The 26610-nt window shown below is 44.0% G+C and overlaps 1 protein-coding gene across 1 annotated transcript in view; it reads right to left on the bottom strand.

The window, feature by feature from the left end:
* The window catches only part of LOC141139518 (uncharacterized), a 199944-nt gene extending 180659 nt beyond the window's left edge, over positions 1–19285 (bottom strand). Inside the window, exon 1 of the mRNA XM_073625735.1 lies at positions 19048–19285. Coding sequence (XP_073481836.1) covers positions 19048–19095 — 48 coding nt within the window. The 5' untranslated portion in view covers positions 19096–19285. The remainder of the gene's footprint in view (positions 1–19047) is intronic.
* Between the last annotated feature and the right edge of the window lie 7325 nt (positions 19286–26610).

Here is a 26610-nt window from a genome sequence, read left to right as displayed (position 1 = left end):
CCCCAGAGAGCGTCGTGTCAACATCAGGAGAAGAGGGCAGAAGGCAGAAGATTGAAGACCGGGCTCCTTCGCTATAGCAAAAGAGCGGCAAAAGAGCAGAAAATAGCGGAGGAGCCCGGCAGAAGACCCGGAGAGCGCGGAGAAGAACCGGAGAGAACCCCGAAGTCGGAAGAAGACCCCCGGAGCTGTCTAATAAATTACTTTAAAAATCTGTGTAGTGTTTTTTTTTAAATTGACACTTTCCCTAGGTGAATGGGTAGGGGTTCGATGTACCCCATACTCATTCACATAGGGTGGGGGGCCGGGATCTGGGGGCCCTCTTATTAAAGGGGGCTCCCGGATTCCGATAAGCCCACAGACCCCGACAACCAACGGCCAGGGTTGTCGGGAAGAGGCCCTTGTCCTCATCAACATGGGGACAAAGTGCTTTGGGGTGGGGGGGCCGCAGCGCGCCTCCCTCCCCCAAGGCACCAACCCCCCCATGTTGAGGGCATGCGGCCTGGTACGGTTCAGGATGGGGGGGGGGCGCTCGCTCATCCCCCACCCCCATTCCTGTCCGGCCGGGCTGCGTGCTCGGATAAGGGTCTGGTATGGATTGGGGGACCCCCCACGCCGTTTTTTCGGCGTAGGGGGTTCCCCTCAAGGTCCATACCAGACCCAAGGGCCTGGTATGCTCTTGGAGGGGGAACCCATGCTGGATTTTTATTTAAAAATTGGCGCGGAGTTCCCCCTCAAGATCATCTGAGCACAAGTCGCATGCCGAAGTCGGATCATGCGAGACGGCGATCCGACTTTGATCCGACTTCAATGATAGTCAATAGGCTGAAGTCGGATCAAAGTCGGATCAAAGTAGTACAGGGAGTACGCTCTGAAGTCGGAGCGACTTCAGTAGTGTCTATTAAGACACTCCCATTCACTTAAATGTGAATCTCTTTCTGGGGCGACTTGAGGGCGTACAAGTCGGATCCCAAGTCGTCCCAGTGTGAACCGACCCTGAAAGTAAAGCGGAGTTCCACCCAAAAGTGGAAGCTCTGCTTATCTGCTTCCTCCCCCCCCCCCGGTGCCATATTTGCCACCTTCCGGGGGGGAGCAGGTACCTGTCACAAACTTACCAAGAGATCTGGCCACAGCAAGATCACTCAGAAGTTTGGCCCCCCTCCTCCTTCTCCCGCCGATGGGCGAGTCAGATAGGGAACTGGCAGTGAAGCCGCAAAGGCTTCAATGCCGATTTCCCTTACCACGAATGGCTGCAGGAGCACCCGAGAGTCAATGGATTTCAGGACAGGTGAGTGTCCTAATATTAAAAGTCAGTCAGTATTAGTAGCTGCTGACTTTTAATTTTTTGCTGGGGGTGGGGGTGGGGGGGGGGTGGGGGGGGGGGTTTAACGCCTCTTTAGGAAAGTTAAATTAATGAGTTTAGCTCCTTTCGTGCTCAGTATTCAAGCAAATGGGGACACACCCTAAACACCCTCAACTGTGTGAAACGCATGCAGTGCAGTGAATTGGTGGGACATTTCCAGGGTAAAAACAGGAGGCAAGGAGGTGTCATATTGCCTCCTGACCTGCATGTCAAATGTACGCATGTCTAAACTTAGTCTTATACCATTAATGCAAAAAACTGTATTAAACCCGGAAGAATTTACCCCCTTAAGGATTTTTTGCGATACAGCACTGTGTCAATTTAACTGACAATTGCGCAGTCATGCGATGTTGTACACAAACAAAATTTATGTTCTTTTTCCCCACAAATAGAGCTTTCTTTTGGTGGTAGTTGATCACCTCTGCGGTTTTTATTTTTTGTGCTATAAACAAAAAAACACAGACAATTTTGAAACAAAAAAAACCAATATTTTTTACTTTTTGCTATAATAAATATCCCTCCCAAAAAATGTCTTCATCAGTTTAGGCCAATATGTATTCTTCTACATATTTTTGTTAAAAAAAATTGCAATAAGTGTGTATTGTTTGGTTTGCGCAAAAGTTATAGCGTTTACAAAATAGGGGATATGTTTATGGCATTTTTATGAAAAAAAAAATGTACTAATAGTGGTGGTGATCAACGATTTTTAGTGGGACTGCGACAATGCGGTGGACAGATTGGACACTTTTGACACTTTTTTTGGGACCAGTGACATTTATACAGGGATCAGTGCTAAAAATAGCCACTGATTACTGTATAAATGTCACTGGCAGGGAAGGGGTTAACACTAGGGGCAATCAAGGGGTTAAGTGTTCCCTAGGGAGGTGTTTCTAACTGGGGGGAGTGGACTGACTCAGAGTAGAGAGATCGCTGTACCTGATCACTAGGAACAGCAGATCTCTCTCTCCCCATGCCCTGTCAGAATGGGCATCTATTTGTTTTCCTTGACAGATCCCCGTTCTGGCTCTCTGTGGAGCGATCGCGGGTGGCCCACGCACATCGGCTCCGGCGTTGTGCCTCTGGCACCTGCTATTGCTCTTAAAGCGGCTGACATACATGTACGGCGATATCATTGACCACAAAACCAAATTTGTGTGCACCAAATGCCTTTGCACAGTCAGATATTACTTTGTAAAACTAGAAGTGACATCATGACAGGGCTGTACATAGTAGTTGGGACGTAGAAGGTCCACCTTACAGGCTGCTCAAGCAAACCTCAATGGGTTGGATACAAGACCAGTCACACTACACAAGGAGAGCAGGGTGCTTGAAAAAGTCAATGCCGGAGTCCATCCATAATCTGCAGATTTCCAGCAGAAAGCTAACACATTTTGACTCCCAAAGACAGCAGCAGGGATCATCCTTTTATACAGGGATGCCCTGCACACATAAAAAAATCCAGGAAATCGTTTAACACTGGATTACTGCTCAGATCTCGAATAGACAAAGAATACCAAGAATCCTGTAAGAATATACGTGCTTCATTTATTTACTGCGGATTTTAAGACCACTTGACATAAGTAGGAAGAAAATAAACAAGGGGTAGGTACAAAAGAGAAAAAAAAGATAGAGGACGGAGAGGGAGCGCATGGCTTTCAATCAAATGTGTAAGTCAGCAAATTGACTTTCTTTTAACAGAGAGGTAAATATGTGAAAAAGAAGCCTACAGCTTCCACTATTACCTGTAAATGTAACTCTAAATTTTTTTAATGCAATATTTCATATTTACCTGGCTAAAATAGTTTAAAAAACAATTTACTTGTCTTGAGCATAGTAAATAACAAATAAACATATAAAAGATATACTATATACGAAAGCTCTATACACACAACCTTTTACCATGTGTAGCTCTTGTCGGGATGGCGTACTTGTTGCTTTATTGATAAAGCTAGCATGTGTACACTATATATTCATATTTTACAACTTCATTTACACAAGAATACAAATGAACCACAATGCCCATTTAGTTAGAAATGGCATTACATGAAAACTCCCATTCTGGAGCTCTCACACAAAACCTTTATTACTAACAGAATCATTAAATTAGAACTATAGGCTAAACTTTTTTTTTCCATTTTGGATAGAGTAAGGGTGTGTCCCATTGCAGAGACTTCCCTCCACTTCCTGTCCCATAACCAAACAGGAAGTGAGAGGAAATCCCTGCAAATTAAGGAAATTCCTTGGTCACCAGAACTAGGATTCCCATTGGAAGATTTCCCCTCTAATACTTCTCTGGGGACAACCCACAATTTGGCATTTACTTTTACTGTCACTTTCAATGGTAATGGTAAACGGGACAAATGGAGAGAGTGAACCTCCTCAACGAGGACACAGACTGCAATAAAAGCTGACATAGGTTCCAATCCCTCTGCACCCTTTCCAAAACTAAAAAAAAAAAGTTGCCTTTAGTTATACTTTTACAATACTATAATTCATTATGAAGAACTTTGTATTCCTGTTCCCCTGTGGAAACCAACAACATAGTGAACTATTATACTACGCATTGTAAAGCGTCTTACTGCACTAATCTTATGTAATCTCCCTGTATACATATATATTTTTCAAGAATGTGAAACTGTATTAACCTCTGCCAGGTGCTTATTGCTGTCTGTATCCTTGCTGTGAAGATTCCCTCTCTCTATTTCTTCTGGTGGGCATTTTAATCACTACTGTTGGTGTAGTGCTCCGGAGATTTGAAATCCTCACTCCTCTCCCTCTTCTTTCTGCAGCGCTTCTGGGGCAGATCAAAGCGATTCTGATTGGTCAGCGCCAGCATCCATTCCAGAAGTGATGTAGAAATAAGAAGAGGCAGAAGAGTGGGAATTTGAAATCCCTGGACTACTACACTGGTTGCATGGGCACTGACAGCTCATCAACCACAGCAGGGACTGGGGGGGGGGGGGGGGGGGGCAGATGGGAAGGGTATACGCTTGCATTATCATTCATTATGAAAAGGTGAACTAAACCTGTAAGCAAGAATCAATAGGATATGGCTATTCGGTGAACAGATGTCTGTTAGTCTGCACATCTATTGTCCTTCTCTGTGCAAAACAAGGTGCAGTGATTGCGTCCACAGGACATTACCGCTGTTGTGATGCTGTACAGCTGTAACCCATACACAGAAGACTAACATTCCTGTATGACCCTGCCGGCAGGTGTTACCATGTATTTATCCTGTGTAGTGTGTACACAACATTGGAGAAAGCACGTTGGTTTCCTGTATCCCAAGGGAGCAAGCAGCAGCTACATGGAAGGAGAGGAGCCCAGGACTGGTGCTTCCATTCAGCCCAGTCTCGGGGTACTGCCGCCCCCACCCTAGCCCGGAATTGCTTCCGCACCTGTCGGTGGCTGTTGTTGACTCAGGAGGCCACCCCACCCCTTCCAGGCAAGCTCTGGAGCCCAGCTCAAAGATTTGGCAGGTTCTTGGACTGTTTTCTTTCCCTTAACAGTCTGGGCAGGTGCCAGCCTAGGAACAAGGGAGTCAGTATACAGAGAGTGAGTGAGAGAGAGAGCTGGGAGGAGGGGAGAGGAAGGAGACGACGAGTGGGAGAGCAGAGGGGGTGAAAGTGTGAAGAGAGGAAATGGACGAAGTCAAAACTGCAAATAAGTACGAGACAAGTTCAGAGACGTAGAACATGAAGGCTGGTCATATCGGGCACAATATTCGGTGAAACTGGATGTTCAGTTTGGAAAACAAGGTATCCAGGAGTAACATTGGTAACCAGAAGAAGGCAACCAGTGGTCCTTTAACACGTTCCAGCCAGTCCTGATTGAAAAGGGGACATATAACTAGAATTCTCTCTCAGTGTATTTTATAACAACTATCACACAGCATGACAGTGCACAGGACTAGTGATAGTATAGCTCTATAAAGAAGTAAGTCCTGAGGTCAGAACACCCCCTGCTGTATATTGTTTTACTACAACTACACAGGCATGCCTTGCAGAAGCTCAAACTGAACAACACGATCTACACATCTCAGATTGAAACAACTGATACTTGTGAGCAGTCAAGAAGTGACAGAGCCTGGGGTCAAATAGAGCACCCTACATGTTGATTATACCACTCTTCACAAATCAGCTTTGCACTTCAAAAGGAGTAGTCCACCTTTTGGAAACCCACATCAATAACAAAAAAAGGTGCACTTATTAAATTTCTGCATGGAGCTTGAAGAACATTGCAACTGAGACCAGTGCAGCCCCCAGTCCGTACAGAGGTACAAAGCTACCATAATAGGGCTGAAGGAGGGCAGCAGTGGACTAGAGATGGGTTGATATTAACGCAATTGTGCTGCATTGAGATCTGCATTGAGTTCCTCTGCCACAGTGGGTTCCTGTGAATGGATCAGTGAATAGATAATATAGCTATGTGGGTGGGGACTCACATATGCTGAATTCAAAAGAAAACCAGAAGGATGCAGGGAGAAGCACCCATGCAATTAAATGAGAAGTACAGCCAAAGCTTGTTTGGATCACAGGAGTGCAGTTCGTTCTGCACTCCTGTGACCCGTTTTCAGCAGACAGTGGGCCAAAGCCTGCTGTCGGCTGACATCACAGAGCCGGTCCAGCCCACATGCTTGGACCAGCACCCAGCCTCTCCTGTCCCCTCCACAGCCTAGTGAGCGCGCGGTGGGGGGTGGGGTGGGGGCAGAACAGAGAGTCGGTCACGGACAGTCACCAACTCTCTGCTCTCGGAGCTGTGGGAACCTAGTGATCAGCAGTGTTTTATCGCTTGGTTCTCAGTGTTAGAGCTGGCAGAGGACCGATGCTGCATCCAGCTAGGCAAGTATGATTCACAAAAAAAAAGCAAATTCCATATTTCTCTTTTAAGTTAAGTGTGTCTCTGGTGGGGGGCTGGTGTGTTGTGGTTCGAGGGGAGGAAGGTTGGGGAATGTGATCACTTTTTGTGTTACTACCTAAAAATGGGTGACAAAGGTGAACTACTAAGCCTTTAAAGGATAAGTTCACCTTTTGGAACATATTACATTTAGGGTGGAACATGAAACATGTTCCTGCAGCTGCAGCCATTCCCCCTCCCCTCCCAGTGACAGCGGGTGGGGGTGCATCTTCTCTGGGCGCTGTCACTCTTTGAAAGTAATTCATTCATTCATTCACAGTCCTCTGTGAATAGAAGACTATAAGTCCCGACAGCTTTTGCGCCTGTCAGCTTGTAGTTCTCAATGAACTACCACGGTGCTGTTGAGCACCGTGGTAGTTCATTCATTCTTCCTGTCAGTGTGTATCTGCTTACCCATACGAGGTATGAGCAAACAGATACACTGAGAAGTCTGCAGGACTCAGCAATCTGCTGCTCACTGGTGCAATGCTTTACATGCTCCCAAAACAAAAAATAATAATTGTACATTTTTTTTACCTGAGGATTTTGTTAACAATATATACGTTAGGTCAGAACTGAAGTTAAAGTGGTTGTAAACTTAAAAAAAAACAAAAACCTGCAAGACAAAAGCATAATGAGCTAGTATGCATCATAATTATGAAACAGTTACCGTAGATCGAAGCTGTTGCAGAGGTCCCTGTACACCAATGTGACCAGCGACATGTCTCCCGGAGTTATTTCCGGGTTCGTGGGCTCCGGCGATGTGATTGGCTGGAGCCATGATGACGTCACACCTGTGAATGCGGGAGCACGGCACAGCTACTAAAGAAATGGCACAAGCGAGCCGTTTCTTCAGTGCTCATGTGCCGATGACGTCGACATATGTGGATACAGTGAATATCTCCTAAATAGTGCAAGTTTAGAGGATATTCACGGTACCTACAGTACAGGTAAGCCTTGTTATAGACTTACCTCTAGGTAAAAGTGGTAGTACGGGGTTTACAACCATTTTAAGTGGTGGCACAGACTCACTGCCAAGATCCTAAACCACCACTTAAGTTCAGGGGTCAGGACATGTGAAGGACTGTTTTTTGTTTTTTTGTTTTTTTTTTGCACTCCATGACTCTGACCCCTACAATGAACACAACCAGTGCCAGGTTCTCAACTGATAAAAGTTTGTGATGTTGTGAAGTACACAGCCTAAGTCTGGCCATACATTATACATACTTGTATAATTTTCCTTTAGATCTACCAAAACCATATAATACGAGGTCAAACCTAATCACTTTCAATTTGTATCCAATCAGGCAGGCCCTTGCACTACATATTGAAGGTAAGTTTAAAGGAAATTGAAAAAGAAAATTGTATAATGTATGCAGCTTACCTCCTGAACCTAGATAAATAGGGGTGAATTTTAAAGAAATTTACATAGCAATTTACCCAGTGAAAATGCATTTACATTTGTTCTGTGTGAATGTGGGGGAAAAAAACAAACAAACAAATGTTATTAGGCAATTTCCTGTGCTCATTTTTTTTATATGGTACTTAGCGTCATCTAGAGGCCAAGTGTGGTATTTTCCATAACAGATCAACGGAAAACATTCAATCAGCACAGGTGAAAGCCTAAAACATTTATTTTACTCATTCTCAGAACAAATTTCTATATAAATTGTTATAGATTCACCACATAGTATTAGATCAAGGCAAATCAATTATTGCAAATTTCATGCATCAAATGTAAAGACAGAGCTAAAAGGATGTTTTATGCAAAGTATAAAACATCTATCACTGCCAGAGGACAAATGCAACCTCTAAGCTGCAAATGTAAACTCTTCACTTACATTGACAGCTAGAATTGCAGTAATCTTTGTAGACTACTCCATTGCAGCAAGATAAAGCTATATGTTCTCCGCTATAGGGAGAATCAAGCACGTAAAGTCCAATTAAGGTGAAATAAATCATACAGAATGTGAACTAAAGGCTCTAATGCCCCATACACACAATCAGGATTTCCGTCAGAAAAACGTTGGATGGTTTTTCCAACGGAATTCCGCTCAAACTTGCCTTGCATACACACGGTCGCACAAAAGTTCTCTGAATTTTCGACCGTCAAGTACGCGGTGACGTACAACACTACGACGAGCCGAGAAAATGAAGTTTAATGCTTCTGAGCATGCATCGAATTGTTTCCGAGCACGCAAAGGACTTCTGCGCGTCGGAATTGCTACAGACGATCGGAATGTCCAATAGGAACTTTTTCCGAAAAATAGAGAACCTGCTCTCAATCTTTTGCTGGCAGAAATTCCACCAGCAAAAGTCTGATGGAGCATACACACGGTCAGAATTTCCGACCAAAAGCTCACCTCGGACTTTTGCTGGCGGAATTTCCGATCCTGTGTATGGGGCATTATTGTGTTTGTATATAGCTGGAAGTATTTATTTGAGGATAGACATATTTATGAATGTTATTTGTATTTGTTTTTTCCTTTTTTTTTTTTGCTTACTGGATGTCTTTTTGCGGTTTGAGTGGGAATAGTGGGTGTTTATTTACTGCATGTGGATTAAGCTGTGAAAGGTACACATAATGAGCATTGAAATTACAGGGACTAAACAAAGCTGCTACAGAAAGTCAAACAAGCTAATAATAGTGGTACCATGATATGTGTAAATTAAAGTATTTGGAGCCATCTATTACCAACAAGGAATTAGAACAACCAATTGAAGTATAACATTGCCCCCTGCTGGACATACATGGAAGTAGTGCAAACACCAAGATAACAGTAATTTTACTTGCAGTGCATATATCAATCAATCTGTTGCTACAAGAAGATAATATATGCATTTATGATCATATAAAAGCGATTTCTTTAGCTAAGGCACTGATAAAATAATAAAACACAACTGATTACCACTTTTATCTACTTGATATTGATATACGAAAGAGCCCTGTATGCATTCTACGGGGCCTGTGATAAATCTACACTTGGCCTCCCTGTTATTTTCACACTAATGCCCCGTACACACGGTCGGACATTGATCGGACATTCCGACAACAAAATCCATGGATTTTTTCCGACGGATGTTGGCTCAAACTTGTCTTGCATACACACAGTCACACAAAGTTGTCGGAAAATTTGATTGTTCTAAACGCGGTGACGTAAAACACGTACGTTGGGACTATAAACGGAGCAGTAGCCAATAGCTTTCGTTTCTTAATTTATTCTGAACATGGGTGGCACTTTGTGCGTCGGATTTGTGTACACACGATCGGAATTTCCGACAACGGATTTTGTTGTCGGAAAATGTTATAACAAGCTCTCAAACTTTGTGTGTCGGAAATTCCTATAGAAAATGTGTGATGGAGCCCACACACGGTCTGAATTTCCGACAACAAGGTCCTATCACACATTTTTCCGTCGGAAAATCCTATTGTGTGTACAGGGCATAACAGTATAACTGACACAGAGCAAAATAGGGAAGTTCCTATTGGTGAGCTTTCTGTTCCTGATTAAGACATACTCAGAAATTACATGATGGGGAGGAATGCCAACACACAGGAGGCAATATTAAAATTTCAGCATAGGTGGGTTCATATTATGCAAACATTTTAATTGGTTAATTTTATGAGAATTTTGATTTGAAGTAAATAGAGTTTATTAGGTTCAACTCCATGCACCAGAAAAAATACACTTGCAGAGGGGCCCCCACAGGAACTGGTCATAAGCATGGTGCATCATCATTGAAGAAAGAGGGGGAATGTGGATTGGTAAGGTTTGGAGAAGATATAACACACAAGGCCTTATTATAATTTTCAAGGCACCTGTTTCTACCAAACCATGACACGTATTTTTTTGCCACTGGATTATTGAGATTTTATGTGGTAGACCGACACAAAGTGGCACATAATTGTGAAGTGGGAGGAAAACGATAAAAGATTTTCAACATTTTTTACAAATAAATATGTGAAAAGTGTGGCGTACATTAGTATTCTGCCCACCAGTCAATACTTTGTAGAACCACCTTTTGCTGCAATTACAGCTGCAAGTCTTTTTGGGTATGTCTCTACCAGCTTTGCACATCTAGAGAGTGACATTTTTGCCCATTCTTCTTTGCAAAATAGCTCAAGCTCTGTCAGATTGGATGGAGAGCGTCTGTGAACAGCAATTTTCAAGAATATGCTTTGATCTAAACCATTCCATTTTAGCTCCTGCTGGAAGGTGAACCTCCCCCCCCATTCTCAAGTCTTTTGCAGACTCTAACAGGTTTTCTCCTAAGATTGCCCTGTAGTTGGCTCCATCCATCTTCCCATCAACTCTGACCAGCTCCCTTGTCCCTGCTGAAGAAAAGCATCCCCACAACATGATGCTTGCACCACCATGTTTCACGGTGGGGATGGTGTGCTCAGGGTGATGTGCAGTGTTCATTTTCCACCACACATAGCATTTTGCTTTTAGGCCAAAAAGTTCAATTTTGGTCTCATTTGACCAGAGCACCTTCTTCCACATGTTTGCTGTGTCCCCCAAATGGCTTCTCACAGACTGTAAAGGGGACTTCAAATGTCTTTCTTTCAACAGTGGCTTTTTTCTTGCCACTCTTCCATAAAGGCCAGATTTGTGGAGTGCACAACTTTTAGTTGTCCTGTGGACAGATTCTCCCACCTGAGCTGTGAATCTCTGCAGCTCCTCCAGAGTTACCATGGGCCTCTTGGCTGCTTCTCTGATTAATGCTCTCCTTGCCCAGCCTGTCAGTTTAGGTGGACGGCCATGTCTTGGTAGGTTTGCAGTTGTGCCATACTCTTTCCATTTTCAGATGACGGATTGAACAGTGCTCTGTGAGATGTTCAAAGCTTGGGATATTTTTTTATAACCTAACCCTGCTTTCAACTTCTCAACAACTCTATTCCTGACCTGTCTGGTGTGTTCCTTGGTCTTCATGATGCTGTTTGCTCACTAAGGTTCTCTAACAAACCTCTGAGGACTTCACAGAGCATCTGTATTTATACTGAGATTAAATTACACATAGATGGACTCTATTTACTAATTAGGTGACTTCTGAAGGCAATTGGTTCCACTAGATTTTAGTTAGTGGTATCAGAGTAAAGGGGGCTGAATACAAATGCATGCCACACTTTTCAGCTATTTATTTGTTAAAAATTTAAAAAATCATCTATTATGTTCCTTCCGCTTCACAATTATGTGCCACTTTGTGTTGGTTTATCACATAAAATCCCAATAAAATACATTTAAGTTTTTGGTTGTAACATGACAAAATGTGGAAAACATCAAGGGGTATGAATACTTTCTCAAGACACTGTAAAATATCCTTTGAGCTTATGGCTGACATGGTCTGGTAAAGAAATGTTTAGGAATTCCGACTTTTGGCAGTTCATTAAAAAGTTAGAAAAGGAGCTGTACAGTGAGAACGCTGCAGAATTTCTGAGGTTTAATGTCAGAGCCAGACAATACCTCTGTTCTAGACGGGGCTCAATTGGCCACTGAATCCTAATGAACGACCATTAAGGTTATTCCCGAAGAAGGAAAGGACCCTTTCCAATTTGTGAGTTATCGCCCCAATTCTATCTTAATGGGTTTGTAAACTGTCGTTTAAAAAAAAAAAAAATAACAAACATGTCATACTTACCTCCACTCTGCAGTTTGTTTTGCACAGAGTTGCCCCGATCGTCCTCTTCTGGGGTCCACCGGAGGCGCTGGTAGCTCCTCCCCCAACAGGTGTCCACGTTGGAAAAGCGCTCTCCTTGGTGGACACCCATGCGGGTGCGCTCCCGAGCCCTGCATCTGCATGTATTCACACATTAAATGCATTAAGGTGAAAAAACACAAGGGTTTACAACCCCTTTAAAAGGTAGAAATGAAATTAATTACCAAAATACTAAACCCATGGTTCAATGTTTAATATATCCGGACCAGGGGGGTTTTAGTCTGTGTAGAGAAACTAAATATAATACAACCCCATGCAGAGGTCCACCACCATCCTCTTTTCTACTAATGACAAAGAGATTTGATTCAGCCCCAGTGGGCTGAACGGAAAAAAAAAAACTGAAGCACTCGGGAGGATCTCCCAGCTGAGCTATTGTGTTCTGACAGGGGGACAAAGCACACCGGTCAGTGCCCTTAGCCATTGGCTCATCCGATGCCGATCGGTAGACCTTTTTCAGTCACGCCCTTTCAACAGAAGCCGGACGTTCAGCCAGCTTCTGTTGGACCAGCTGCCATTCACAAAGCCGAATGTTGGCTGGTTTCTATTGAATCAGCCAATACTGCCCGATATCCGGCCTGTGTGTACAGGGCTTAAATTTAATCAAATTTAGTCAAAAACATTTTTTTTTAAATCAGCACAAGAGACATTATTTACAATTAAATCAATGTGTCCCGTGTACTGCTGGCTGCTGCTTTAGTTAAAATCTTCTGTCCTCTGATTTCCAGCCCGCTTCTACAATTTTCTTCACTTTCTAAAGATTTTCTCTAACTTCCTGTTCTATTTCTAGGATACAGACAGTAAAAAATAAAGTGACAGGGGTTCTATTCCTTCCCCACCCAATTAAAAGAAAATGTTTGCCATGCACACGTTTTAATTTTGCATTTCCGGCTGGAGGATGGTGACAGGGTCATCAGGAACCAGCTAAAATTCATACAGTGTAATGTTCGGCCAATTTAAGGAAACGATTGTGCGACCATTGGAGTTCTATATATTCTTCAGGGAGCTTGAACTACAATCACTCATGACTGTTTGCTAATTGTAGTACACTATGACCCCCTAATAGTGAAAGCTACATAGTAGTGTGTATCCCCAAACAGTAGTGCACAATTGCACTATTGTGTGATATTGTACGTTTAACCATCAGTATTATTATTATTATTATACAGGATTTATATAGCGCCAACAGTTTGTGCAGCGCTTTACAATCAGTACAGCTATTGTGTAAAACAGGCCACACACTTGTATAATCCTCTTAGATTTACCAACAACTGAGTAGAGCAAGGGCACAGCAATTCTGTTCATCAATGTAAGGAAGACTGGGTATGGGATGAATAGCTTGTTATGTCCTCGCTCTGCATAGTGGTTAATTAACCTAAAGGAAATTGTATGATCAGACTGTAGGCTGTCTGGTATGATTATGTTGAATAATCACTCATGAAATTTAAGCCAAGGAACCCAGAATGAAAAGATTATGGCTACAGAAAATGCTTCCATGTTTCATTCAAACATGCTTTTTTCTCAATTAACATGAAACTAAACAATATCCTTATTCTTCAAAAAATGATCCATACACATCCACTACTTACAGCATTACTAAACCCACAACAGTAAAATCAGTCTGTATATGCAGAAAATCATGCTTTTTATACTCACTGTGGAACCTAAGGGGTTAATCCCTCCGCTTTGCATAAAAAGGCTGTTTGATTCTGTGTTAGAAGCCTTCCTTAACCACTTAAGGACCGGGCCTATTTTTCAGACTTGGTGTTTACAAGTTAAAGCGGAGTTCCACCCTAAAGTGGAACTTCCGCTCATCGGATTCCTCCCCCCCTCCGGTGTCACAATTGACACCTTTCAGGGGGGAGGGGGGTGCAGATACCTGTATAATACAGGTATCTGCACCCACTTCCGGGTATAGCTAGCCGCAGCTAGCCGCAGACTCCCCACCCACCCCGTTGTGTTGTGGGAAATACACAGTTCCCACAACGGGGACCAGTGTAGACACGCAGCGCGACTCGCGCATGCGCAGTAGGGAACCGGGCAGTGAAGCCGCAACGCTTCACTTCCTGATTCCCTCAGTGAGAATGGCGGCGGCAGCACCCGAGGATCGAGGGCGGTTCGGTCTCGGGTGCCGACATCACTGGACCCCGGGACAGGTAAGTGTCCTTATTTTAAAAGTCAGCAGCTGCAGTATTTGCAGCTGCTGACATCTAAAAAATTTTTTTTAGCGAAACTCCGCTTTAAAATCATTTTTTTTTTGCTAGAAGATTACTAAAAAAAATATATATATATATATAATGTTTGGGGGTTCTAACACCCTAGAGAATAAAATGTCGGTTGTTGCAATACTTTCTGTTACACCGTATTTACGCAGCGGTCTTACTAGCACACTTTTTAAACTTTTTACACTTTTTACACTTTTCATTAAAAAAAAAGACAACAGTAAAGTTAGCCCAATTTTTTTTTATATTGTGAAAGATAATGTTATGCTGAGTAAATTGATACCCAACATGTCACGCTTCAAAATTGCGCCCCTTGTGGAATGGCGACAAACTTTTACCGTTAAAAATCTCCATAGGTGACGTTTAAAGATTTCTACAGGTTACCAGTTTTGAGTTACAGAGGAGGTCTAGGGCTAAATTATTGCTCTCGCTCTTAACGATCGCAGTGATACCTCACATGTGTGGTTTGAACACCATTTTCATAGGCTGGCGCTACTCACGTTTGCGTTTGCTTCTGCGCGCAAGCTCAGCGGGAGGGGGCGCTTTACTTTTTTTTTTCTTATTTATTTTACTTTTTATTTTGACACTGTCCTTTTTTTAAAAAAAAAATTTTTTGGTTACTTTTATTCCTAATACAAGGAATGTAAACATCACTTGTAATAGAAAAAAAAGCATGACAGGACCTCTTAAATATGAGATCTGAGGTCAAAAGGACCTCAGATCTCATATTTACACTAAAATGCAATAAAAAAAAGAAAAAAAAAAAAAAAGGGGTCATTTGAAAAAAAAAAAAAAATCTCCTTTAAGAGTATTGGGCAGAAGTGATGTTTGACGTCAATGCTATGGAGCCGAGTGGGGGCCATGTTCCCTTCACTCGGCAGCCAGGCAGTGGTCAGAGAGGACGCGATTGTCTCCTCCGCAACCGGCGGGTCCGGTAAGCAGCGGAGGCCCCTGGAGCGCAGCGGGAGGGGGGCTTCCTCCTACTCCCAATAAAAGTGATCTTGCGGTGAATCCGCCACAGAGATCACTTTTATCTGACAGCGGACTGTCCGCTGAAGAAGAGGATACTGGGGTTATGGCAGCTAGCTACTGCCATAACAACGATATTCCTCTTCAAAGAGCCGACGTAAGGCGGGCTGTCCGTAAGTGGTTAATCTAATATCTAATATTTACCAATTAACATTACTAACATATGTATGAATGGGTTAGATCTTTATTATTATAAATGAGTTATATATATTTATCTCTTCTAGATTTGAAAAAGTAACAAATAAGATTTTACAGTCTATGCTTTTCTTTGGAAAGTGTTCTTGTCTCAATTAAAAGCACTAAGTGTAATTTCTGTCTGCTGCTCAGTTCCTCTGCTATCTACATACATACTATATACATGAGTATAGGCTGACCTGAATATAAGCCAAGGCACCTAATTTTACCACAAAAAAACTGGGTAAACATATTGACTCGAGTATAAGCCTAGGGTGGGAAAATGCAGCAGCTACTGGGTAAACAATGCCTATCTGCAGCCTCACTGTGCCCATTTGCAGCCTAATTGTGCCCATCTGTAGTGTCACTGTGCCCATCTTTAGTGTCACTGTGCCCATCTGTAGTGTCACTGTGCCCATCTTTAGTGTCACTGTGCCCATCTGTAGTGTCACTGTGCCCATCTTTAGTGTCACTGTGCCCATCTGTAGTGTCACTGTGCCCATCTGTAGTGTCACTGTGCCCATCTGTAGTGTCACTGTGCCCATCTGCAGCTGTACCTTTCATTACTAAAACAGCGTGTGTCTCCCGCTGTGTTATGCAGTCTGCATGGCCGTTCATTGTAACAAAGCCTCCTCCTCGTCTCTGATAGACGGAACGCTTGTACAGTTTGCCAGCATTGTATCAGTGTTCCTCTAGCACAGACGAGGAGGAGGCGGGGCTTTGTTACAATAGACGGCCGAACAGACTGCATAACACAGCGGGAGACACACGCTGTTACACACGCTGTTTTAGTAATGAAAGGTACGGCTCACTCGAGTATAAGCCGAGGGGTGGTTTTCAGCCGAAAAAAAATGGGCTGAAAAACTCAGCTTATACTCGAGTATATACGGTAAGTAATTTCTGACAAGTTTTCCTGACACTAAGAGAAAAAAAGATGACAGGGGAGGAGGCTCCAGCACACAGCCTGTGATTGACAGAATCAGCTCTGTTCCTGGGTGAAAGGGAGGGGGGTGTCCCTTCCCTTCCCTCCAATTAGCTCTCAGAGTTCTCCTCACTGAGCTTTGCAGAGTGTAATTTCAGCTCCCTGCCCCCTTTTTTTCTGACAGTTCGGACAAGCTTTATAAATTCTGGAATTTGAATGGATATAGAGAAGAGAGGGCTGCAAATAAACAGGTACAATGTATGTATAAGGATTTGTTTAATCTCTTTGTATCACCTGCGGCCAGACACTTCGTTGGGTATATGTAAGGGTTTACAACCACTTTAAGGTAAGAAATGTTTAGGCATCAGCATGGCCCCTAACTCGCCCTTTTACTTACCTGAGCCCTCATTTGATCCAGCGCACATCTGCAGCTTTTCTATTCCCTCATTCCTGGTCTCACTGGCTTTGCTGGGGCAGCAAACTGCTGTCAAGCAAAGCCAGTGACTAGGTCGTGGCTTCCTATGGTGGGCACTCAGCGGAGAGCCAGGCGAGCCAGCAGGGGACCCGAGAAGAGGGCCGTTCTGTGAAACTCCATTAAGTATAAACCCGTTTGTTATTTTTTTTAATTTTTAGAAAGAACATTTATAATCACTCTCTTGCCGCTGACGTAGGCGCATATATGCAGCCTCTCGGCGGGTGGGCTTTAACGCCAAAAGGGTGCATATATGTAAACACTTTTCTGTGCTGAGAGTGCACATCCTGCATGCTCCCAGCACCGTCACTGGCGGGCACTGGAAAGCTCTCGATGCAAACTTGTGATCGGGAGCTTTCTGATTATGTTACCGTTCTGACAGCCAATCACAGCAGTCACATGACCCGAATTCCTGCCTACACCTCCTGGCATTTAGAGGCAATTAAAGGGCCGGGAGGCGGCAGTGGGAAGGGGATAAGTTATTACTGAAGCCAGTAATAATCAAAGACAGTGATAATTCTTAAATATAATAAACAGTAGATACATTTATATAGTCTTACAGATAAAACTGGCTGTCCTGACGGCAACCATGATGCAATTAAATTGAGTTGTACACCCCCTGCTCTAGTCCATTGCATGAGTGTGCTCTGGTGAGATTTCTGCTGCTGTGTATGCCTCCGGATATGGCTGGAAGAAGTGTGAGATCCCAATAGAAGATGGGGGCCAGGTTGGTATAAAATAGAACTTTCTTGCATATGCATTTTTACCACAATTTTGCTGTTTCCTATGCGTTTCCTGTGCGTTTTTGGGTTGCCTGCACCGGTGAAAAATGGACATGTGACTCAAAAACGCACCAAAAATGTAGTGCATTTTTAACTCGATTTTTAATCATTTCAATGGGAAGCTGCATTTTTGGTGCAGTTTTCAACACCACACCAAAGATGCAGCATGCCCATTTCATGATGCACCGCACCCACAGCGCAGTAGTGTAAAAAGTCCCATAGGATTTAAAGGAAAACATTTTTTCTTGCGTTTTTTCTTAAAGTGTAAAAAGCGCAGGAAAAACGTATCGGTGTGAAAGGGGCCTTATAAGCTACACTTTGTGCCCCGTAATGTCAGGTGATTTTTCTTAAAGAGGGAGGGGCTCAGACAGAATATACAGACCTTGCACAGGGCTACCAGGTCCACTTTAGGCTGGCTTCACACTGAGGCGATTTTCAGCCTTTTTAGCTCTATAAATATCCCCTAAATAACGCCTGAAAACCACCTCCCATTCATTTCAGTGTGACTTTTCACACTGAAGCGGTGCGCTTGCGGGATGTTTTGAAAAGTCTTGCAAGCACCATCTTTAGGGCGGTTTGGGAGCGCTGCTCTCAAAATGCCCTGCCCACTGAAATGAATGGGCAGCGCTTCCAAAGCGCCTGAAAAGTGCTTCGGAAGCGCCGCAACATGGGAGCTTTTAACCACCTTTTGGGCTGCTAGTGGGGAGTTAAAAGGCAAAAAGCGTCGCTAAAACGTGCGGGGCTTTATCGCTCACGCTCGGGGGCCCCAGTGTGAAAGTAGGGTTCATTCACACCAGTGACCTGCAGTGTGCTGGGAGCCACAGTGCTGATGCACCCATCCCAGCATGATGCACTGTTTCCTTTTTTTTTTCAGAGAACTTTATTGAAATGTTACAAGTGGTCTAAAATACAGTTCTATTCATTGCATCCTTGTTGTGATGTCCTGCTTCACTCACACCCTGCGCTGACTAAAAGTACTGCCTGTGACGGTGTGGTGTGACCTGACATCCCTGGAAACAGCGATTTCCTCCTTATCTATGTGTTGGGACTGTTCACACTTGTGCATGTTGGGAACGTGCATGCTCTCCACAAACATGCTGCCCTTTAGAAGACATGTGGGGGCACCATTTATTCTTAATGGCGCTCTCATGCATCTGCTGAAGTGCATGTTTTTGTATGCCAGTGGTGCATCAGCACCATGCGTTTCAGTGCGATTTTTGGACTTTTTTTAAAGTGTTTCTTGTGCAAAGAGCAGCCCATTAAGAGAAATAGACTGCCCTACATGCAACATGTGGGAACGCATGGAAACCTGCGCCTGTAAGCAGAGAATGGCGACTTCAGCAATCTGTATACACATATATCCAGGTACTTGTAGGATCCTGCAGGACATGCTCACCATAGCATTCACCCTGACTCAGTAATCACTGCACTGTAGATGGCAGCCCCTCTCACACCTCCCAGCACTCTCCCCTCACCTGGATAACAGCCTCCAGCTTCATGAGTGATCCCTCCTCGTTGGCCATGGTGTCCCACAAGCTGCTCTCCTGTGCTCTGCTCTGCTCTGCCTTCTACTTCTCTCTGACCTCCTGCTTTGGGCCAAGAAGCCTGCTCTTTGGGTTGGCATGGTAACAGCGGACGCTGAAGCCCAGGCCGTTGCCCTGGAAACAGTAAGCGGCGGCTAAAAGAGATTCAAACAGGGAAACATCAGGGATTGCAGTTGTGGGCGGGGCTCGGAGGCGGTATCCGTGGAGATGGCGGCGGGGGGGAGGTGGCTACAGAGCTGGTTTGGTGAGTGTGGGGATAGCGGCTCAGTGCGGGAAATAGCTGAGGGAAGGAGGGAGAAAGGTGACTGCTGGAGCCATTGGTCACTCGCTGCAGGCCAAAGCGCATGCGCGGGTTCATGGGTCACACGCTGTAGATACACAGGCTCCGATCTCCTGTTAGGGTCCTATCGCTGGCATTGTCTGGGGGTGGAGTTTGGATGCAGTCTCCTAGGAGATGGCGGCTGGGGGTGTGGCTCAGGAGCTGGTTAGGTGAGGCTAGGATAGCGGGAGGCAGAGAGGTGACAGCGGGATCCCTGATCACTATAACTGAAATGTACACACCGCTTCCACGTGTCCCCCACCACTGTGATCACACACACAGCTTACCAACAACACTCCATTGTGCCTTCATGGCTGAGATCACTTCTCACTGACATACATGGGCCACACAGCAACTGTGATAAAGGTGTCAATTTTTTACATGCGTTACATACATAGAAGATTACACAGAACCCCCAAACGATATATATATATATATATATATATTTTTTTTTAGCAGAGACCCTAGGGAATAAAATGGCGGTTGTTGCAATTTTTTATGTCGCGCAGCAATTTTTCAAATGTGATTTTTTTTTTCGAAAAAAAAAAACAGTTTCATGAATTAAAAAAAATAACAAAACACTAAAGTTAGCCCAATTTTTTTGTAAAAAAAAATGTAAAAGATGATGTTACACTGAGTAAATAGATACCTAACATGTCATTCTTTAAAATTGCGTACACTCGTAGAATGGCGACAAACTACGGTACTTCATCTCCATAAACAACGCTTTAAATTGTTTTACAGGTTACCTGTTTAAAGTTACAGAGGAGGTCTTGCGCTCGAATTATTGCTCTCGCTCTAATGTTTGTGGTGATACTTCACATATGTGGTTTGAGCACCATTTACATATGCAGGCGCGACCTAAGTATACATTTGCTTCTGCGTGCTGGCACGAGGGTTGGGGGTGCTTTACATTTTTTTTTATTTTTTTTTTTTACACTTTCCCTTTAAATTTTTTTTTTTTTAAATCACTTTTATTCCTATTACAAGGAATGTAAACATCCCCCGTAATAGGAGTAGGGCATGCCAGGTCCTCTTTACGGAGAGATCTGTGGTCTATAAGTCACCACATCTCTCCTCTAAAGCCTGAGATCAAAACAAACAAAAAAAAAACAAACTCAGGCTTCCGAGCTAATAAAACGGCAGTGTTTACATCTGCTAGAGCTGGAAGTGACGTCAATGACACTGCTTCGGGCCTCTGAGGGTCATAGAGATGACCGGGGACCATCTGGTCCGCGGTTAGCTCTATGGTAAACGGCCGCCAGTGGCAAATTCATTCTCCGGCTTGCCGATCGCATAGGTGACCCGGGAGAACCACCGGAGGGGGGAGGGGGAGGTGTCCTGTAAAAGCAATCAAGTGGCTAAACAGCTGCTTTGATTACTTTTACTTTGCAGGGAATTCTTGGCTGAAAAAAAAAAAGATATCTGAATGATGCCTGCAGGCATCATTCAGATATCTCTACTTCAACCTAAGGACGTCATATGACATCCACCTAAGGTTAAGTGGTTTTATTAGGTGATCCCTGATGGATGATATCCGGCTTTTGTACTGAAGATTAACCTGCTTATATTTTCCTTCCCGGTTTCTGCCCCCCCCCATCAACATATTAATGAAATGGTAAAATTTACCTTTGTTTTCATTACATTCCTTAGTTTGGACCCAGTGATGTCATCAAGGGGTCTCTGTGCTTCTCTATGCAATACAGACAGATCATGTCTGTTGGGAGGATGCTGTATAATTTGTAGCGTACTGAAAACATCACAGGACCCTGCCTCAGTACCCCTCCCAACAGCCCTCAGTCCCCATTCGCACCATTGTAACGTGTCATGCGATTTGACAGTTTAAAGTCGCATGACAAGTCGTACCCTTATTGTGCCTATGGAACCGTTCAAATCGGTGCGACTCTGACCAATTTGAAAAAGGTTTCTTCACTATATTTGGCGATTTAATGTGCGACTTGCATAGACATCTGCGCATGAAGTCGTACAGATGTTGGCAAGCCACACATGAAATCACACTGATTCAAAGCCGCATTCAGTGTGAACGGGGTGTTAGCCCTAATACAAATGGGCTGGAGGGGGAGGAGTTATCCAAATATCTTAAAGTGGAAGTCCATGGTAAAACTAAAATCCCTGCATCTATAGACACCCGCAATCTAACTCTAACCTATGTAGTCCTGTAAAGATAAAATCGCTATACACACCTTTTTTGAAGGCGATCCGACCCGATCTCCAGCGGCAGAAGCTCTGCAGAGAACACGGCCGACAATGGCTGTGAAATGAATGGGGAGTGATGTCACCCATAGACTTACTATGGGCTTCCGTTGTCGGATGTGTCCTCTGCACCCACCTCCACAGCAAAGCCTCGGCTGACAGCTCAGTGTGGGATCGGGTCGGATCGCCTGCTGAAAAGGTATGTATACTGATTTCTCCTTTACAGGGCTAGGTAGGTTAGTGTTAGATCGTGGATGTCTGTAGATGTAGAGATTTTAGTGTTAGGGTGGACTTATCCTTTAATAGATGAGTGTCAGTCTGCATTCCTAGGTAGGATGAATTTTCATAGGAACCACCTCAGGCCCATATGTGATGCTGAGGCTTCATGACTGATAGAATGGAAACCTGATCAATAAAAGTAGTGGGCCAGGGACAGTCAGGCCGGAGAGCAGAGGGCTAGATGATGCTGGATGATCTTCAGCCAGGAAATGAGGCAGGCTCTATCTGACTTGCTGCAGCTTCTAATGCATGCTGTGACAAGCTCGCTGTGCAAGACTGAAGAGAAGGCTGGAGGTCAGCTTTAATGTCTATGTGTAAATCATTAGAATTGTTTGTTTACATTTACTTGATTACATTAAGAACCCTTTCACACTGAGAAAAGGCCAAGCTAGCGGTAAAGTGTCGCTAGTTTTAGCGGCGCTTTACCGTCATTTTAGCAGTGGGGCACTTTTAACCCCCGCTAGCGGCCGAAGAAAGGGTTAATATTGCCTGAAAAGCGCCACTGCCGCAGCGCTTTGCAGGCCCTCCAGCAGCGCTGCCCATTCATTTCAATGGACAGGGGCGGTGGAGGAGTAGTGTATAGAACGCGCCTCCACCGCCCCAACGATGCTGCTTGCAGGTCTTTTTCTAATGTCCGGCAAGCGCACCGCCCCAGTGTGAAAGCACTCAGGCTCTCACACTGGGGCTGCAGGGTAGGCGTTTTTCAGGCGCTTTACAGGTGCTATTTTTAGCCCAAGAGAGCCTGAAAAACGCCTCCAGTGTGAAAGGGGTCTTATAGCTTACACCTTAAGGCCGGGTTCACATATGTGCGAATTGGATGTGTGCTTCTCCGCATCCAATTTCGCATGACAGGAGAACGTGCCCAGCAATGAAGCTGATTCACACAGGTCTGGGGCAGCTGCGGTCCGCATTCCAAAAGAGTCCTGTGCATCTTTGGTTAGGATTCAGGTGCAAATTCAGGCAAAAACTTGACCGCACCTGAACCAGAGAACAGGGACGCACTGCTGTGACCCGTGGCAAAACTGTTTTTTTTTATTTTGGAAAGAGTAATGCATACACAGTTCGAATTTCGAAAGAATTTCCTTTCGAACATTGAATCCAAGAATTTTCGAACTAATTTCGCACCATTAGTGGGCTGCAGCAACGGCCGATTTTCGTGCGGCAATCAAATTTGAGGAATCGGACATGTTGGAAATTTTTAGAAAAACGAACGATTTTCTAATCAATGATGGGAGAATCGTGTGAGAAATGTAATAAAAAAAGAAAATTTATGGAGAGAAAAGAAGATTCCCGGCCACGAAAATTCTTTTTCTGTAGCAACATGAGGTGAAATTGAAGGCTTGGTGGGGCGAATTTCGAAAATCAATGGTGGCATCATCGGATCACAAAAAACGAACTTTCTGATTTTCAAAAGAATATTCGTTCGAAATTCAACCATGTATGACCTGCTTAAGGAAGGGATATAACCCCTGTTAGATTTTTTTTTGCCATCTCTTCCCACTGCAGAGATTTCTCTCCACTTCCTGTCCCATAGTCAAACAGGATGTGAGAGGGAATTCCTTGGGGACCCCTAGGTCACCAGAACTAGTGTCCCCATTGTAAGATTTCCCCTCTATTACTTTTCTTCTGGGGACAACCCAAAATCTGGGATTTTCTTTACCTTTATTTTAAGTGATAATAGTAAACAAGACAAATAGGGTCTCTCTAAAGGGAGCACAAACAGCAATAAAAACTGACAGGTGTTCTAATCCCTCTTACTCTATCCAAAACGAAAAAAAAAATATGTTTTTCCTTTAGTAATACTTTAAAGTGGTAAAGTAAACTTAATTAATATCACTGCCAGCCCCTCTCTTTTATGCAGGCATCCTACACTGTGTAAGTGTTTGTGTAATATGATGCCTTCAAATACCCTTTTCAGATCTGTTCTGGCCAGTCACGTGACCTCCAGCCGCTCTCCTACTCCAATCTAAATGCTACAGTGAGAGGGGCCTAGATCCCTTCTGATGTCAGTCGGGGAGGTCACGTGACAGCTGTGCTGTCCACTCAGCCCCTCCCACTGTTGGCTTTAGATGGGGAGGAGAGTAGCCAGAGATCACATGACCAGCCAGAACAGATCTGAAAAAAGGTATTTAGAGGCATTGTTTTTCACAAACACTTACACAGCTGCTGCATAAAAGAGAGGGGCTGGCAGTGGTATTTAATGAAAGGGGTTGTAAACCCTTGTTTTTTGTTTTTTTTTTAAATAACGAACATATCATATTTACCGACACTGTGCAGTCCGTTTTGCACAGTGTGGCATCGAACCTCGTCTTCTGGGGTCCCCCGGCGGCGCTCGCTGCTTCACCTCGCATCGGTAAACCCCATAGTAGAAGCGCTTTACCTGGGGGTTACATTGCGGGCGCGCTCCTGAGTCCAGCATTTGCATCCATAGACACAGAATGCCGGACTCGGCCCAGCGCCCGCGTCATTGGATATTATTGACAGCAGCAGGAGCCAATGGCTGCGCTGCTATCAATCTATTCAATCAAGAGCCGACAACCCCATGCAGAGAGGTACAGCCCGTCTCTGCCAAGGGAACGAACTGGCTTAATTGAGTAAAACAGGGGGCTGGGGGATCGTTCAGTGTCAAAAGGGTTTGCCGCTAATAGCGGCAGGGGGGGGCAGAGATGGCTCACAAACACAGGAGCTGACAAGCAGGGAGGGGGAGAGAGGAAAGCTGTGGATGACGGAGGCATGTAACCTGACCACAGTAATCAGGGATCAGCAGCCATGATTACCCGTGGTCAGTTTACATAGGGGGACACAGGAACAGGCAGGATCAGCCAGGTTTTTTACAACTTAGAGAGGGACAGGTTAGAAAGCACAAGCACTGTGCTGTTTAATCTGCTATAAGGGAACAGGATCGCTTTTATTATTTTTTGGGTTACAACCACTTTAAGGCCTGGTTCACCTGTGTGTAATTAACCACTTTGGCTCTGGAAGGTTTTACCCCCTTCATGAACGGGCCATTTTTTGCAATTCAGCACTGTGTATATTTAACTGGCAATTCTGTCATCATGCAACACTGTAAAATATACATATACACACACACACACACACATATATATATATATATATATATATATATATATATATATATATATATATATATATGTATATATATATATATATATATTAATATATATATATATATATATTATTTTTTTTTTTGTAGGTATGCTGTGTGAATGAGAACACATAACAAACATCAAACATATGGTGGAGTTTTCACATATGTGATTGCAAAAGTGGAAATACACTTTAATCCCCTTAAGTCCCAGAGTTTTTTTTTTAACATTTTGGCAATGTCTCAGTTCTGCTTTAAAAGAGATGTATGGGAATCCTTTTTAAAAATGTTTATTTTATCATACTTATCTAGGTGGATGCAGCATCAGGCCAATTTATCTGTTCCCAGACAGCTTTAACACTGAGAACCGAGCAATCAAACACTGCCGATCGCTCGGTTCTCACAGCTCCCTGAGCAGAGAGCTGGTGGCTGTCAGTCTTCAGCTCTCTGCTCTCCCCCCACCCCACTGGAGCGCTGGGCTGTGGAGGGGGCGGGAGTGGCCGGCTCAGGCTCTCAGTGGCTTGTTGAGCCGGTTGCCTATCCAGGCATGTGGGCTGATCCCGATTTTATTATTGCGATCTTGCCCAAGCCTGGACTGGCTCTGTAATGTCAGCCGACAGCCGACTTCAGCCTGCTGAAAACGGGTCACAGGAGTGCAAAAGGAACTGCACTTATGTGATCCATAGGAGAAGTATAGCCAAACGAGCTTTGGCTGCACTTTTACTTTAATTTGGTATGAAATTTGGATGCATATTGTCCTATTTGCATGTTTTTTTAATTGGGAATAAATGTTGATTTCATCATATTTTCAGAATTAGTAAACAAAAGAATGAAAAGGGGAAATCAAATGTGTGAATCTAGTAATAACAAAGCACAAGTGTCTTTGTGAATAGATTCCATTTAAACCAGAAAAGGGAACTACTAAATATTCATTTAGGACACATGTTTATGAGCTGTTTCTCCTACCAAATTATTTTGTATTTCTGTCCAGCCACTTAGACCCCTTTCACACTAAAAATACCGCCTGCAAACCGCCCCTAAACAGCCTCCGCTGTTTGTTCAGTGTGAAAGCCCGAGGGCTTTCACACTGAAGCGGTGCGCTGGCAGGACGGTTAAAAAAGTCCTGCAAACCGCTTCTTTGGAGCGGTGAAGGAGCGGTGTATTCACTGCTCCTAAACCGCTCCTGCCCATTGAAATCAATGGGACAACGCGGCTATACCGCGGCAATACCGCGGCTATAGCCGCGCTGTACGAGTGATTTTAACCCTTTTTCGGCCGCCAGCGGGGGTTAAAACCACACCGCTAGCGGCCGAATACAGCTGCAAGAACCGCCGACGCCCCCACCGCCCCAGTGTGAAAGGGGCCTTAGTGTAAGTGAAAAATCTGAATCAACTCTCTGCACACTGCTAAACACCCTTACACATTTCTAGCAAACTTTGCATAAAAACAGGCATTTTTTGCTCACATACATTGCAATGCATGCTTAAGCCGGCCAACTGCTACAAAGTAATCCCTCTCTGGCCAGTCCCTACTCTAGTCTGCACAATATAAATGACTTACTTACTTATAACATACT

The sequence above is a fragment of the Aquarana catesbeiana genome, linkage group LG04, assembly GCF_042186555.1.
Source record: "Aquarana catesbeiana isolate 2022-GZ linkage group LG04, ASM4218655v1, whole genome shotgun sequence".
NCBI lineage: Eukaryota > Metazoa > Chordata > Amphibia > Anura > Ranidae > Aquarana > Aquarana catesbeiana.
The sequence above is the reverse complement of the archived record's forward strand: the minus strand, read 5'-3'. Positions and strand labels throughout refer to the sequence as shown.